Consider the following 16,542-nt stretch of genomic DNA (forward strand, 5'->3'; position numbering starts at 1 on the left):
ACACACACACACACACACACACAGTCTTTACATTTTAAAGAGGCACTTATAAAAGACGCCAAATAGAAAATGTAATTTATAGAAAATGTAATTTTCTTTCAACCTCACACTATTCCTGATAAAAGTACATGTTCCGCACCACCAAATACATATCAGGGTAAAATGTGTGTGTGTACAGTATGTGTGTGACAGACAGACAGACAGGATGGAGGTTCATTATACATTGCCGGGAATTGACTTCCCCGTTCTTGTTTCATTCTGAAATGAGAAAAACTTTTCAAACGTGACACAGTTTGATAGAGGATGCGTGTGTGTGTTCGTTTGTGTGTTCCTGTGTGCTTGTGTTTCAATACGGTAGGAGACCAGACCGGGTTGCTGGCATCCTGGAAAGTCTGTCATGGTCGTATCTGAGGAGATCTGCAAACATGGCACATACTACCACAAATACACACACATACACAATATGTTCTCCAGGTCTGGGCTGTGGAGGGGGTCTAAGGGGCAAGCTGAACCCAGTGGATGATCAGTAGAGTGGGACTGTTGGCTGGCTGGGAAGAGGTGAAAACAGCTACAGAGATGAAAGGCAAAAGTGTTGAAGAAAACTGCTGAACAGAAAGGTCAGTGATCAGACCAAAACAGAAAGAGAGAAACATACCATCTTCTTTGGTTCTGAGCAGTATCGGGTTGCTCGGTGGGCCGTCACCTATCCGTGTGTACGCCAGCACCTGCAGCACGTACACAGTGTATTTTTGGAGAATCCCGAGGAGCAGCGTCACACTCCCCTCTCCTTCTACCATCTGAACACTGGGGGGACCTTCTGAGTCCTTCTCGCTGTACAACACCTGGACACAGACACACACAAACAGACATACACACACATACACACATGTAATCACAAATATAGATCAAAAGTGAACAAATATGTAGAGTTAGATTCTGCAAATTACACTCTGTAAGCTCTGTTTTGACAAGGTTGCTGATGTTCTATGTTTTTGTGATTGTCAACAAACAAAAAGAAAAGACCAAAACCAACTCTCTCAATACTTTCAGACTGTTGCAACTTGTCTGTATCACTCAGGCTCAAGCCTATTTCTTCCTACCGCAGATGTAAAACTTTAAAACTGCTATAATCAATAATATAATATCAACATTATATTATTATTCAATATTACCAATGGATCATTGAACCACTTGTGTGTGAAAGGTGTCGCTAGTAGTGATGAACCCACCGATAATTATCCCCTCAGTTGTCGTCATCTGTACGAAGCTTTACAGCAATTGTTGCTCATTGTTAATGTGTCCAGCCCGCATCTTCACTGTTTTGGTTTACTGTCACTGCTCTTGTAGCTTTGTTTTTTGGCCACAGGAGGCAGCTGTTTTTTGTGTAAAAGCTCTTAAAAAAGAACTTTATATGTCTATGCATATGTACACACTTCCTGTGTTCCTGTGGAACCAGCTCCCAGTTTTGGTTAGGGAGGCAGACACCGTCCCCACATAAAGAGTAAGCTTAAAATGTTCCACTTTGATAAAGCTTATAGTTAGGGCTGGCTCAGGTTTCCCTTGGACCAGCCCTTAGTTATTCTGCTATATGTTTAGACTGCAAGGGGACTTCCTATGACACACACTGATATTCTGAGCTTCTCTCTCCTCCTCTCTCTCTATCTGTATGCATTCATATCACATCTCAATTTCAGTTTGCTTTATTGACATGACAAAATCAATAAATCTGTGTTGCCAAAGCATAAAAACAAACAACATACATATAAACAACAACAAGGAGTAAATACAACTGATATAATAAAACAGCAGATAATAAACACATTCTGTGCATGTCTCTCTCTCTCTCTCTCTCTCTCTCTCTCTCTCTCTCTCTCTCTCTCTCTCTCACTAGAGTAGAATTCAGTCAAAATGCAGTTCCAATGCCCATCATAGTCAAGCCAAGTCAATTTTATTTCATATAGCCCAAAATCACAAATATGCCTCGAAGGGCTTTACGACCTGCACAGCATTGCATCATAATGAAGGAAAATGTCAGTGTGGCAGTGTGGCTCATTGATGTGTTTTTGACAACAATGGTCTGTGGCACAGAGAAATAAGCCATATCAATACTGATCTGGATACAGAAGCAATGCACTGAGATGGAGCACTGATATTTATCACACATCTCAAATAGAGCTTAGATCGGGCCACAAAAAATCAAGCCCGACCCTACCCGAGCCAGTGCACGTTGCGTCCGAGCCCGGCCCGGCCCGACACATTAACTGTAATTATGATCCCGAGCCCGATTTAAACCCGTCAATTTTTTAATACGTGGGCCGTTATAACTGACGTTCTCAACTACAATTCTGAGTTGTTTGAACTACAGAAATCTGTTTAGAATGATCTTAATGAATAATGCAACAAGGACGAAGCATGTAAACTGCGCTGTTTGTTTATTCAGAATGGAATGGATCGCAAATGGATCCGAATGAAGAAACGTAAAAAAAAAAAAACTTGACCCTAGCTCCCTCAGCCGAATAGTGTGGGTAACAGATCAAGGCAGCAACACAATCAAAGCCCTGGAACCATATAGGAGACTTTCTTGTCTCGATCACCTAATTAACACTGTCCTTTGGCACGGTCTGCATGCTGACGCACTGGCCGTGAACAGTGCTGCAGATGGGGGAGACACGATGTAGCACAGTTTACCTCACACTCAAGTCAGTGCAGGACATACACCCACAACTACGGGAGAAGCTGGAGAGGCATAGCTTTCTCCCCACCGAATAAGGCTAATAAAGTAATGATTAAAAAAACACAAATGCTTGATCAAGGGCCCGGCCCGGCCAAAGGAGGAGCAGAGAATCTAAACTCTAATCTCAAAGCCCTTACTCACCATTGTTTGTTGTACACTCGGGTTGGATGGTCGGCCTTGTCTACCCGTAGACCTAACCACTGGCATATTCTTATTACTAAGGCTGTTTCTGTACTGCTTCCTTCTTACCTACAGGTCTACATCCTTTAAAAAACTACGGGGAGTTATTGGCTATTGGAGTTAAGGACTTTTTCCTTCTAACTGTCCCTAAAGTCTATACTGAACTGGGAAAAAGGGTGTTTAAGTATGCTGCTCCCTCAGTTACAAAACCACCTGAATCTTCGGGAGATGGTTTCATTGCACGCATTTAAAGCGATTCAAAATTACTTGGATGCTCGGCACATCTAGCTGTAGATGTTTCAAATGTTTCGAACATTTTTGATATCTTATATGTCTGTAATCTGTTCTTGTGTGTCTGTTTTTAATTGTTATGTTTGTTTTATGTCTGAAACTTGAAATTACACCAGTGCCCACATAAATCAGAACACAGTGCTCTTTCACTGGCAATAATGTGTCAAGAACTGTTCTTCTTGTTCTTGTTTCTCTCTCCTGTCACACTTTAAAATCCTTTTGAAGGAAAGTGTCAGCTCTTAAGTGTCTAAAAACAGAAATAGTCATGAGGAATGTGTGGCAGGAGGCAGGAGAACTATTTAACATCTAATAGGGGATGGGAGGTGTTAAAGATCTACGGCTGGCAGCCACTTCCCATTTATTAGCATGGTAGGCATACTGCTCAGTGTGATCCTCAGGAGGGCTCAAGAAAACACACACAGATGGGGAGCGTGATGTGCTTTGGGCATGGTGGATGATATGACCTGAATTTTGCAACATTTTTAAAATACTGGATGGTACTGGTTTATATCACACAGTCACAGACAGTTTTTTTAGTAGATGTATGTATTTATAACACAACCGTGTCCATGCAATTGAGAATGAATGTTCTTCTTTTTAAAGCTTTCTTCTGCTATGTTTTGTTTGGGTGGTGATTAAGCGCTACTCAATGCCAGTTTTATATTAGCAAAATATTTTTGCATGTGCTTTCTCCAAGTTAGATTTGGAAGGATGTTGATGGGTGCAACGTATATGCCACTGAACAAGAAAAGCTATATTGCAAAAATACAGACAACTGATACGTTTCTTGTACTTATTTTAAAGTCAAACAAGGAAATGGAGTACATTATAATAAACCCCTGGAGGATGTGCGTGGGATTGTAGAGAGATGTGACTGCCAGTAAGTGGTGCACTCAGGTAAAAATGAGTGCACCTTGCACTTCACCATCAACAGTACTTCTCTAGCTTTTTGTTAGGACCCTGCACATCAGAGTAAGTTAACTATGTCACTATCAGGGGGATCAAGCAAAATACTTTACTGACTTAGTTTGGAAATACAAAAAAAAGATGAGCTCAAATTTGGCAGACGTGAATAGATTGTAGGCTATGTTGCTTAAAGCTATAGTGCGTAGTTTCTGTCTCCCCCATGAGGAATTCTAAGTGATGACAACAAAACTGTTGGCGCATCCACATGATACAAGCCTTCCGTGATCACGCACCCCCACCACCCCTCCTCCACGCAGTTGCTAGTAGCCAAGGAGTACACAGAGGATTAAAAAAACATGATGGATTCTTCAGAAGAGGTCATTATCTTCACTTGATTTTCTGCGTGCAAAAGTCGCCGGACATCACCGGTTTCTGAACATAGCCATAGTGAGAAATACAGAGAGAGTTGTGTGGAGCTGACAGTCTTAATTAGCTTTGTATCAACTCATTTGGCAATGGCTTAAATGTAATGGACGTTCATTAATATCAAAAAGTTACGCACCAAAGCTTTAAGTAGGCCACAAGTCTGGACTTCATTACTAATGCAGAATATTATATATATACAATATGTATACTCAAGAAATCACCTTATCTTGCCTAAACTACAGTTAGTTATTTCAAATAAATAAAGCACTTCCCCAAACCATGTAAAAGAGCATGACAGAGTGTGAATAATCCAGCTATTGTTTCTACCACAACATGATACAAAAACTGCTGTTTTATGAAAGGATATTAAACGTTAAAGCCTCTCTCATATGCATGTTCACAGTTATACACACACCCCCAGAAGTACTTACTGTAGCTGGGTGCTTTTTAAAATTAGTAATGTAGGAATAAAATACTAGAGCGGTTACAGGCTATTACGTCATTTCAGATTATAATGTTTTTTCTTTTTTTTCGTGTGCATGTCTGTGGATCTCTGTGTGTGTGTGAGAGTGTGTGAAGGTGTGATAATGGGCTGAGGGGGTCAAGTGAGATTGCCAGGGTGGGATTATGTGTGTGTGTTTGAGTGCTTTATACACCTTATATCCAAGTATGGCTCCATTCTTCTGTGCCTGAGCGAGAGCAGACCATTTGAGCAGGATCCTGGTGGAACTCACTGCCTCAGCAGTCACATTCACCGGAGATCCAGATGGAACTAGAGAAGATACACACACATTACTACATTACCAACAGACTATCATTGTACAAAGGATGGACCACTATTTCTAGTCATTTTGAAAAAAAAAAAGAAAGAAGAAGAAATTAATATATTTAATATAAATAAAGTATTTATTCATAATATTGTTATGATATATTTTAAGTAATATTAAAAAAAACACAGCAACCTATATTATGTGCAGCCAAACACTAATCATGATTGTAATTTATACTGGGAAATAGTGACCAAAATCACGTAGATATGTGTTCCTGACAGGATTAAATTCACTGCATACAATATCAAAATCAAGTGAGCTCCCAGAGAGAAATACAGGCCCTCCAAACAGGAAATGCCATTTGGGTAGATTTTTAAGCATAATAACAGTTTGGTAAACCCAGTCTGACATAAACAAAACTGATTAATTAAAGTATGAATAATATGCATGAACCTTAAATTTGATTATATTGAATATGTCTAGTGGTAAAGTTTTCCAGTAAGTATAAAACAACAACAGCAGTGCAAACCCTGCTGGTCCTACTATACTACAGCTTTTCTCCATTATTCAGATTTTAGGGACGCAGTTTTGAGAATACATGTAGGTGAGACAAACAATCATTCAATAAACAGAATCCCATTGTGTCGACAAAGTAAATGATGTAACGAAATCAGCAAGAAGAAGGAAAAAAAACCTTTGTGTTGACGTGATGACCTATGTGACATCTTGACCTCTTGTGTTATTGGGACTTAACTTGACATTGCCATGATGAAAAACTATCATAGAGGAAAGGTGAATGTGAAAACAGACGTCCTGGATGGGACTAGAGGCTCTCCTGAACTGCTGCACTTCAGTCTGATTGAACATCACAATGTCCCAATATACAAGGTATAAAGATACGTATTTATTAAAGAGTGGAAGAATAAAAATACTCAATCTTTATGAACGTTTCATTCCAATACTGTGTTCCAACACAATTTACATTTGAATACAGAGCGGCTTGAAGGGCAACACTGATATAAAGCATGACCAACAGAACTCTCCCCTGTTGGCTTGCCGGTTCACTGTAACAACGCTGAGGTCCACTGCTGGATAGATACGCAAGTACACACACACACACACACACACACACACACACACACACACACACACACACACACACACACACACACACACACACACACCCACACACACCCACACAGCTCATTGCAACTTCTCTCTGAACCAATCTTTGATTTTATCTCAATTTCTCCCCCTCCCCCTCCTTTTCTCTGTCAAACGTCCCCTTACTGACATAGAGGGAGACTGTAGAGGGCAGAGGGAGGTGGCAGGATGAGGGGAGGCTCACTCAGGGAGAAACTTGCAGACAGGTAACAGGAGTGAATGAGGTCTGTGTCCTTACCAGATTCTGCGGTGAGTGCGGCGACAGTGTTGCTCCATGGTCCAGGTCCTATGGAGTTGTAGGCCTGTATCTGAACCTGGTACTGGGTCCAGGGATTCAGGCTCTCTATTGTGGTCTCATTGGTCCCCGCTGCTCTCTCCACATCCTCGGTCCTGTCCTCCCCCTGGCCGTTGGTCCTCCACACACGCAGCCGGTATCCCACAGTCTCTGGACTGCTGTTGTACTCGGACTCTGGAAGAGGCTGGAGGGTAACAAAGAGTGAGTGGAGAGAGATTACAGGGAGGTGTTTTGCAAATAATTATTCTTGTTCTACATTCTTGTTTTTTTAGTGAGTGATTTAGTTTATTGTCATTATGGCTATGCTTTACAGACATAACCGTGTGCATCCTTCTCCCAGAAATGCTTGTTACTAACTAGCTCTGGGGAGTCCTTATGTTTCTTCTTCACCCAGAATATCGCCTTGGATTAGGGTGGCACCAAGACCTGGGTTTTGGGTGCAGCTGTCGCTATGGACCTACTACACCCTGCTATGCTCTGCGATTCCCTGCAGTGTCCGGCTGCGTCCTTGCGTCCTACCGCGTCCACCCATGCTGTGCTGTCCCACATTACACCCCGTAATGCCCTGCTGTGCCCTACTATGACATGAACTACTACGACTACCATTGTAGTCATTGTTCCATTATCTTTATTGTGACTATTTCTGCCACTGTTCATCACACCCCCAACCGGCATCGTCAGACACCGCCTACCAAGAGTCTGGGTCTGGCTGAGGTTTCTTCCCGAAAGGGAGTTTTTCCTCGCCACTGTCGCAATAGCTACTGCTAATGCTTGCTCTTGAGGGAATTATTGTCATTGTTGGGGCTTTGTCTTACTCTGTCTGTAAAGTGTCTCGAGATAACTCTTGTTATGATTTAATACTATAAATAAAACTGAATTGAATTGAATTAACTGCTATATATGGTCATGTTTACAGATAATGTTACCTGCTGCATCTTGGTGAGAACAAGTAGCACAGTTAAAGGGGCACTCCAAATGACCATTGTTAGTTAGGCTATACATGTTTGAAAACATCAAACAAATATAACCTGGGTAAGGACTAAAAGTAAACTTATGTCTGCTGCTTAGAAGACATCTGCTATTTTCTGGATAATTTCTGAAGCAGATTGTGCACCTTATTGCACACAACAGCTTAATAAATGAGGGCCAGTGTGCTAATCCTGAACTCTGCAAGTATCTTATAATGTGTCAGCACTTGGCCACCCTGTGCCGTCACTGCACTTGTGGTGAATTTAATTAATTTTGACTCTGATTGATGGAAGAAGAACTAACCACATAGTAAAAAGGATTATTGAACGAGAAACCAATTTTGGTAAAGTTGTGATTAATGAAATTATAATTTTGCTCTATGAAACAATATGACAGTTCCTCATAACCAACATCAGTGTATTTACTGTAATACTACATTATTTTTACAACTTTAGGTCCTGAGAGGGGAGCCTGTATGCATTTGGGGAAATAAATCATAATACATTACACATACACAATAACAAAGACACACATACAGCACATTCATCATCATAGTGTATGCATCAGATAGATGCACAACTGAGCACGCATTCACACATATATGAACAAAACTTGGACAGTGCTCAGACAGACACTATTACACACATACATACTTAAGAACAAGTACTAGACCCCCAAAAACCCAAGTATTTTTTATGATATTAAATTTGCACAACTAAAAAAGCAATAATCCCAGTTAAAGTTAAGAAAGAACAAATTTACTATTATTTATTATTAATTTCAAAACGCATCAGGACTGTGTGTGTGATTTGATCAGATCTGGTTAAAAGTGGCCAGGCAACAAAGTCAAAGAACCTACCAAACTAATTAATAAAATCAACAATCTAACACCCCTTTTTTCCCAGCAGAGCCCCGCCGACTTCAAACCAGTGAAAAAGGCAAACACACAAACAAAACAGTGATTTTTTTCATGTAGAATAACCAAAACTGTTCTAATGTTTGTTAGGAGAATTGTGAGATCATCACTCATAGTAACAAGCTGATTGAGAAAATAGTTTTTTGAACAGCCTTTAAACCCTAAAATAAACTGTTAAAGTCACTATGAGTAGAACATTTTGAACTTTGGTGCCCTGCAGTGGCTTCATCAAAAAAGACCCAGAATGTAGTTGGGTCCCGACAACACAAGTGGAATATCAAGTTTAGGGTTCCACGGTGTTATATAAGAAACACACAAACACTCACAAGTGAAAAGGCATTTCGTGGCTCTAAAAAATATGGTTATTTATGTGACATGTCTAACTTTAAAGTACATCCTAAAAACCTTTTACTGTCTTCTCCCCTTTGACATCCCATCTTCTGATCTTTCTCTCTATCGCCCTCTTTTCCCTGTTTTATTCACACTCTGTCATCCTCTTTTACTTGCTTCCACTCTCATTTTCTGTCACCCTCCCTCCTTCTCCTGTCCATACTTTTTCTCTGGCACCTCATCCTCTCTACTGTGCCTATGAACCACCGTGTCTTTATGAATTACAGCCACAACCCCCGATCATTCAGTGCCCTAAAATCACGTTAGTAAGAAGTTCAGTTTGTTCACAACATATAATTCCACAGAAGATTTTAACCAACATTGTACAGTGGTTGCTCTTTGCTGTGCTGCAGATAAGGAAGTGAGACACCCAGCCATTTTAAATACCCTAATGATTTAGCTCAGCTTAACATTTAGGAGCCATAATACAGAATGTCACATTAGCTTTATTACCCTTAATATGCAGCTTAGAATAATAGCCTTAGCTAAAACCATTGTGATGGTTCCATTACAGCAGAAAACCGAGCATAGCTCTGGCTTGGCGGTAACATGCAGGTAAAATCCCATTAGCATGCTGCACAGGTAGCCCATAGCGTCTCAGTGTCTGTGTCTGATTTGACAGGCTCTTTTTCTCATTCCAACTCTTAAATGGAAAATACCCTGCTCTCCATTTATGTTATAATAGAAGAGGGGATGGGGGAGTAAAAGAGAGAGGGAGGGAAAGAGAGAAGGACGAAGAGCAGGAACAACAGCAAAAAAAGAAAAGACAGTAAGGAGAAAATTGCATTGCAGTTTGTGCTGAATGGGACAGATTAGCGTTAGCACTGATAACAAGGAGAGCTAATGATTATATGCTGTCAGCCACTCAACCTGTTCAGTCCTGCTGCTGGTGAGTGCACATGATCTGCATGCACTGATATAAAAATAAGAGCAAATACACAGAGATGCATAGCAAAGAAACCCAAAGAAAATCCTCATCAGTCAAATTAGCACTATTTGAATGACTGTAAAGGGGCAAATACATAGATAGTTTATTATTTGTCCTCAAGGAGACAATTCTTTTCCACAGTAGGTGCATACATAGCACAAACAAGTAAGACCTACAGAATTATACAAGATTATACAAAGAGACAAAGACATGGAATAAGACTCAACACATGCAAGACTGGATTTTTGTAACTTAACAGGAGGTTACTTATAAAGAGAGAGGCTTTACCGTTTTACAGAGTGTGTATCTGTGTGCGTGCATGTGCTTCAGTACCTTCCAGTTGAAGCGCAGGCTGGTCTGTGTGGCAGACAGCAGAGTGAGGTTAGAGGGGTGTGTGTCAGGGGCAGCCTGTAGGGTTTGAATTATCCTGGAGGGGGCGCTCATGGCACTAAAGCCGACAATGTTCACCTGCCGCATCCTGAACCTGGTGAGAACAGAGCGCAGTTAAAGGGACAATCCACTGATTTTACACAACAAGTTTAGTTTATTTGTCATGACGAGTACAACTAAGCCTGTGAAAACAGCGGGGTAATCTTGACAAACTGGTGACTTCATAACAGAAAGCCTTCGTTACTCTACAATATGGGGTTGAAGCTTTAAAATCTGCTTTTTTTTTTAAGTCCCCCCCCAACTTAAAAAGCAGTACAATGTTAAATGCTGGAGTACCTTTTTTCAACACAACATTACCAAAAAGTAAGAGCCAGTTAAAAACAGACATACAGTTTAAAGTTGAACACAGGGATTAAGCTTTCAAAGGTGTCTAATATTTTCAATTGATTACACAGTGTTACTATAGAAGCAGTGGCAAAAACCTAATCAATGAAGTCATATAGTATTTATCAGCATATAGTTGTGAGAGATCACCTGATGGACAAAATGAATCCATAGTGTAACACACTCAATCAAAATATCACAGGACGTGTCAGCAAGGCTTTTTTCTCTATGTTATGTTGTTTGCTTGACAACTAAAACACATTTTTCTAGATGGCAACCTTCAGCTGGAACTCTCCCTTAGAGAATTTCTGAAAAGGCCACAGGTATATTGTTAAGTTGTCTGAGGATGCCAAACATTCAGTCAGAAAAAGAGATATAACTATACGGCCCTGGTGACAGACACACACACACACACACACACACACACACACACACACATGCATACAGCCACAAGGGAGCATTTGTTACTTTTGTTACTTCTAAATGTAGCCATGCTATGGTGGGGGTGTGAGTGATAAAATATGCGAGTCTGCAGAGTGCATGTGAGAAACTACATCTATGAGTTCTGGTCCCTGTATAGGGAGATAGAGAGCATGGTGTAAAAAGGGACTTAAAGCGGGCGATATGAAACACAGACAAGTGCATCATTTCATCTAATGTCCCAATGGTGTCGCCTGTGACAACATAATCCTTATGAGTGTACGTCTGCACACACACACACACACACACACACACACTGCAATCCCATTACAGATGAAGGCAATCACACAGAGCAAGAGGCAGAGATAGACAGATATATACAGAAGACAGAGAGAGATTGATAAAGAGAGAGAGAGAGAGAGAGAGAGAGAGAGAGAGAGAGAGAGAGCGAGAGAAAGAGGAGGAAGTGTTGCTGCTGTTTAGAGTGACGATAGATCAGGTTTATGAACTGCAGGCTCTCCACGGCCTTGAGCAGGGATTACTGTAAAGACACTCCTCTCTCCTCCTCTATTCCCTATCCTCCTTGTCTCTTATCCCTTTGTCTCTTCTCCTCTTTAATGCTCTCTGCTGCCCTTCCCACTTTCTCATCACCTTTCAGGGAAGAACCCTGCCCTCCTCCCTCTCCTCTCCTCTCCTCCCCTCTAGCTAGTTGCGGGAGGGTAATAAGGATCTGCATGCAGCAGCTGTGAAGGTGCTGACAAACAGAAAAGTCTCAGATGGAACTGTCTCTCTGTGTGATTTATCTAACTTCACCTGAGTCTTGCAATACTGCAGAAACTAGCGGAGAGTGAGATGTGTGTGAGTGAGTTTGTGTGGGTGTATGTGTGCACGTGGTAGGACTTGACTATGTTGATAGGACTTGACTCAGTGTTGTGTAGGCTGTTGATGTTTGCTGCTGACCTGTACTGGGTGAACGGAGTGAGGTTGGGGATCTCCAGCGCGTCTGCATCTGGCTGGTTTTCTTTCTGGTAGACAACTCTCCAGTCCTCGTCCTTTCCATCCAACTTCACTACCTGTTCATGAAGGATACTGTGTGTTACAAGGTAGTTTTCCTCCAGCTGTGTTTGAGAATTAGCAGGGATCGCAAATGTACACATGCACAAACAGGAACACACGCACCTGGCCTTCTACTATCCATCGAGATATGGCGGTCTTGCCATCAGGACCAGGGCGGAACCGAAGTGTTGCTGTCCGAGGGCTGATGTTGGAGATGACTAAGTTAGATGGTGCACCAGGAAGTTCTGCAGATAGAAAACAGACAGAATACTACTTTACTTACCCAACGCTACAAATAATTTGACTGTCATTAAGCTAGTACTGGTACGTCTTTTTTCACCGCTGCATTTTATGTATTCTTACAGGTATATGAAACATTTATTGTCCAAAACCCGTGGGATTGTTGCACTCATATTAAAATAACTTGTGATGTTTTAATAGTGAGTTACAAATTCTTTGAAAGTAAACTACCTCTGCTTGCTGGTGCTGCAGCAACGAGGTGCAATGAGCATTTATTTACAAAAACTAGTGCTTTGTTCAAGCAGAAAAGGACTGTAGCATTACAGCATGGCAAATTATTTCAAAGGGACAGATACAAAAAAATCAATGAAAGACGAATAATGTTTATATAAAGACTTTTCTATGAAGGGATAAAAATATGTACAAATTCCACAACAGAAGAAATGTGGTCCAAACTACAACATGGCTTATCTCTAATACACGTGTAATACCATTGATAATAGGAAGAGGAAAAGAAGCAAATCATGTCTCCAATAATGACTTAAATATAAAGAAAGGCTTGAAGTAAAAGTGAGCTAAGAAATGGCTTCCAGTCCTTTTTTTATGTGTCTACGTATCCATGCTTGGCCATAAAACATAAAAGATTGGTCACAGAAAAGAAATGTTAATTTTACTAAAGCACAGGCACTTATACAGCTGTATATCTCCCTCAGTCAGAGCAATTTCATTCACATTTCCAAGATTGACAATACAATTCAATTCAATTTTATTTATAGTATCAAATCATAACAAGAGTTATCTCAAGACACTTTACAGATAGAGTAGGTCTAGACCACAGTCTGTAATTTACAAAGACCCAACAATACAATACAATACAGAGAGATAAATCTGTACACCAGTGGAGGCGAGAGGTGAATTAAACTCACAGTTCACTAAAGTCCATTTAAAGCCTATAAATGTCTGAGCAAGCTCATAAATTATGTTTGACCCATTCTTATTATCACATTGTTCCATCTCCATGGAAATAATCAGTGACAAGAAATGTGCAATGTGGCTGACCAGCTGTGGCAGCCTGAACGACACAACCACTCTGGAAAGAAAAGAGAAGCTGAAAACAAGTGAGGGCTTGGTTTGGAAAAAGTCCCAATCTAAAATGTTTGGTTCTTTTCAAGCTGCATCTGATTGTCTGAGTCCAATACACCGAAACATACGAATGTCCACACAGAGCGGACGAAATGTAGCTGACAGCGTCTTCATATTTTAAGTCTAACGTATATTTGTAGCAGTGTCCTTCCTCCTACAAAGACTATTTGATTCAAATGTAGAAGCACAAACCTTTAAAAAGCTTTTTCGTGAGGATAAGGATAAGTTGTTAATAATTAGACAGTAACTAGCCTCCAAAACTGGCAAATTGTATCAACAGTTCTAATAATTGGAAGAAAGAAGAATTGGGAATCAAGTAATTCAGCTTACAGTACATAGAACATTCTCTGACAGTAGCATCATTGATGCAGCAAGTTTGTTCCTTGGCATGTGCTGTTAGACACCATTGACTAAAGGTTTGAATAGTTGCTTCTGTCACATTCAAGCTGAGAGCTGCCCTGAATTTGGTCAACAACAAGCAACCAGTAGACTATTATTATTTTCTCCAGGTGGTGAGTTTTTCTTTTTTGTCAACCGGGAATAAATCAAAGAGAAATAATAATGTGTTTTGTATGCACACTTCATCCAGAACTAAATATTCCAATAAAAGGTTTACAACTTCACCTTCGCCGACAGCTGTTGAATTGACTTGGCATTGGTCGGGCAGGTAGCACATTTGATGACTGCTCTGGAGGCTAAAATCATGTTGTTGTTTTTTTTTAAATCATCGTCCTAACAAATGAAATACACGACAGCTTGTTTCTGTTAAAGACATTTGCATAATCAAACATCATCACAATTCACTTTGCTCTAGATTGTCTCACTCATCACAAGACTGAGTACTTCAGACCCACTTTTCAACCACTTATATACACTGTGTTTGGTTAATACTTGGTATCGCTGGCTGGTGTAAGTGCTCTGGTGTGAGTCCATCCAATTCTGCTACAGCATCACAAGCATCATATTTGCTGAACACGGCAGAATACAGATCTGTAAATGTGTTAAATCAAACACTGTGTGTTGAAACACACCAGTACACTGGGACACATCAGACATATTTTGTAGAATATCTCAGGGGGGGGGGTTATTGTAAAAGGACTTTATAACATGACTGGGTCCAGTTATTAAGGAAACAAGGCAATATTTATTCTGGATACAGCGAGGTACATATGTACAACAAAAGACAAATTGTAGCTATCAGCCGCCATTGCTCTGTAAGTGCATGCAGCAAACTTGTAAGGGTTATAATGTGGAAATGTTGATATCAGCTGCCTTGCTCAGATGAATGACAAAATTCTCTCAACTCCATGAATACATGAATAAATAAACAAGACAAGAATCTATGCTCGGTGGATCTCTTTCTCTCTCTCTCTTCTCATTCTTTAGTTCTTTTTCCTAATCGTCAGCCCTCTGTCTTTCCTTTAGCCTTTTGCTTTCATGAATTAATGAATAACCTCTGTATCTAAGAACTCTCTGTATCCATCGTGCTTTTACTTTTATTCATAAATTAGTAATCAGAAAATGTTAGGACAAAAATTCTGCTGTACGAGCCGAGTTTTTCTTCCGTTCTCCTACACTTCCTCTTAGTCCATTTCTGACAGACTTTGGTCTACTGTTCTTTGGAGAAGGCATTTTTCTGTGTTCCCAGTTTTTGCCTCATTATGTTTCTCTATCTGCGCTCCCTTCTTCAGTCCCTTTCTTTGATTGTCTCTTGCCCTCTCTATCCCATCTCTGCATTCCCTCCGCTTTGCCATTTGGTTTGGTTTGCCAAAACTCATCATGCACACAAGCGTGACGTGCACATGGTATACACACAAATAAACCACACACTAACGCGCTCTCTAAGATGCTGTAAATGACTAACTCTTGTGTGTGACTGTGTGTGTTGGTTGTGTGGGTGATGATTCATGGATGCACAGTAACAGCCACTTATCAGCCTGAGGAAAGACAATGGCATCGTAAGAGCTCATCAGTCATACTTACTCTGCCACACACACACACACACACACACACACACACACACACACACACACACACACACACACACACAAGCGAAAATCCTTTTTTTTTTTTTTTTTAAATCCACTGTCACTGGGTCCTGTTTTTGTGTGTGCATGTGTGTGTATTACCTGGTGGGACTCCAGTGGAGATGGTGGAGGATGTGACCACGCCCCGTCCTGCGGCAGTGAGCGCTGCCACCTGTAGTGCATACACAGTGGTGGAGGTGAGGCCAGTCAGCTGGTACTGCAGGGTGGAGTTGGACAGTGAACGTTCCTCACGACTTGACTCTACGCCAGAGACTTCCCACCACAACACGTAGCCTGCGGGGTGTAGAGTACACGCTGGGTTAATAAAGGCGCATATAGAAATGAGCAGACATGTATACACACAAACACACGCACAAGCTTGTACACTTGCACATAATGAGAGGTACAGAGCCAAAAAGGAAGAGAGTGCGGGAGGGTAACTACAGTCAAAATCCCTGTCTGTCTCTACACATCTTCACAGTCATGCATCACACTCCACCTTCAAACATGTGTGTGTGTGTGTTTGTGTGAGTGTGTGTATGTGTTAGGCCACTTGTGTGTGAAGCCCTGGAGAGGGTGAATGGTCCCTCATCTGTCTCCATGCTCACCAGGTGCTGGATGACAAGCAGGTTGAGGAAAAAAGAGTAAGAGAAAGTGTTTGATTGGCTAAACAAATCATGTTTAACACTTAACACTGAGGAAAACTAAATCTATGTGTTTTTCTATAACAAGAAAGTGGATAATAAATGATCTTAACATTAAAATGAATGGTGAACTCATCAATCAGGTAGAAGAAGAAAAATATTTAGGAGTGATTTTAGATTCTCAGCTAAATTTTAAAAGTCATATTAAAAACATCTCAAGAAAAATGAAGGCCAGTATGAACTGTTTCAGGTTGATCAGGAGCAGTTCA

General features: G+C 40.8%; 1 protein-coding gene across 1 annotated transcript in view; it reads right to left on the reverse strand.

Moving 5' to 3' along the window:
- sdk1a (sidekick cell adhesion molecule 1a) overlaps window positions 1–16,542 on the reverse strand; it is a 252,960-nt gene that overhangs the window by 35,837 nt on the left and 200,581 nt on the right. The window contains 7 exon segments of the mRNA XM_078276505.1: window positions 656–842; window positions 5,194–5,309; window positions 6,710–6,950; window positions 10,303–10,453; window positions 12,124–12,236; window positions 12,343–12,464; window positions 15,732–15,923. Coding sequence (XP_078132631.1) covers window positions 656–842; window positions 5,194–5,309; window positions 6,710–6,950; window positions 10,303–10,453; window positions 12,124–12,236; window positions 12,343–12,464; window positions 15,732–15,923 — 1,122 coding nt within the window.

This window comes from Sander vitreus, chromosome 2 (genome assembly GCF_031162955.1).
Source record: "Sander vitreus isolate 19-12246 chromosome 2, sanVit1, whole genome shotgun sequence".
NCBI classification, from domain to species: Eukaryota; Metazoa; Chordata; class Actinopteri; order Perciformes; family Percidae; genus Sander; species Sander vitreus.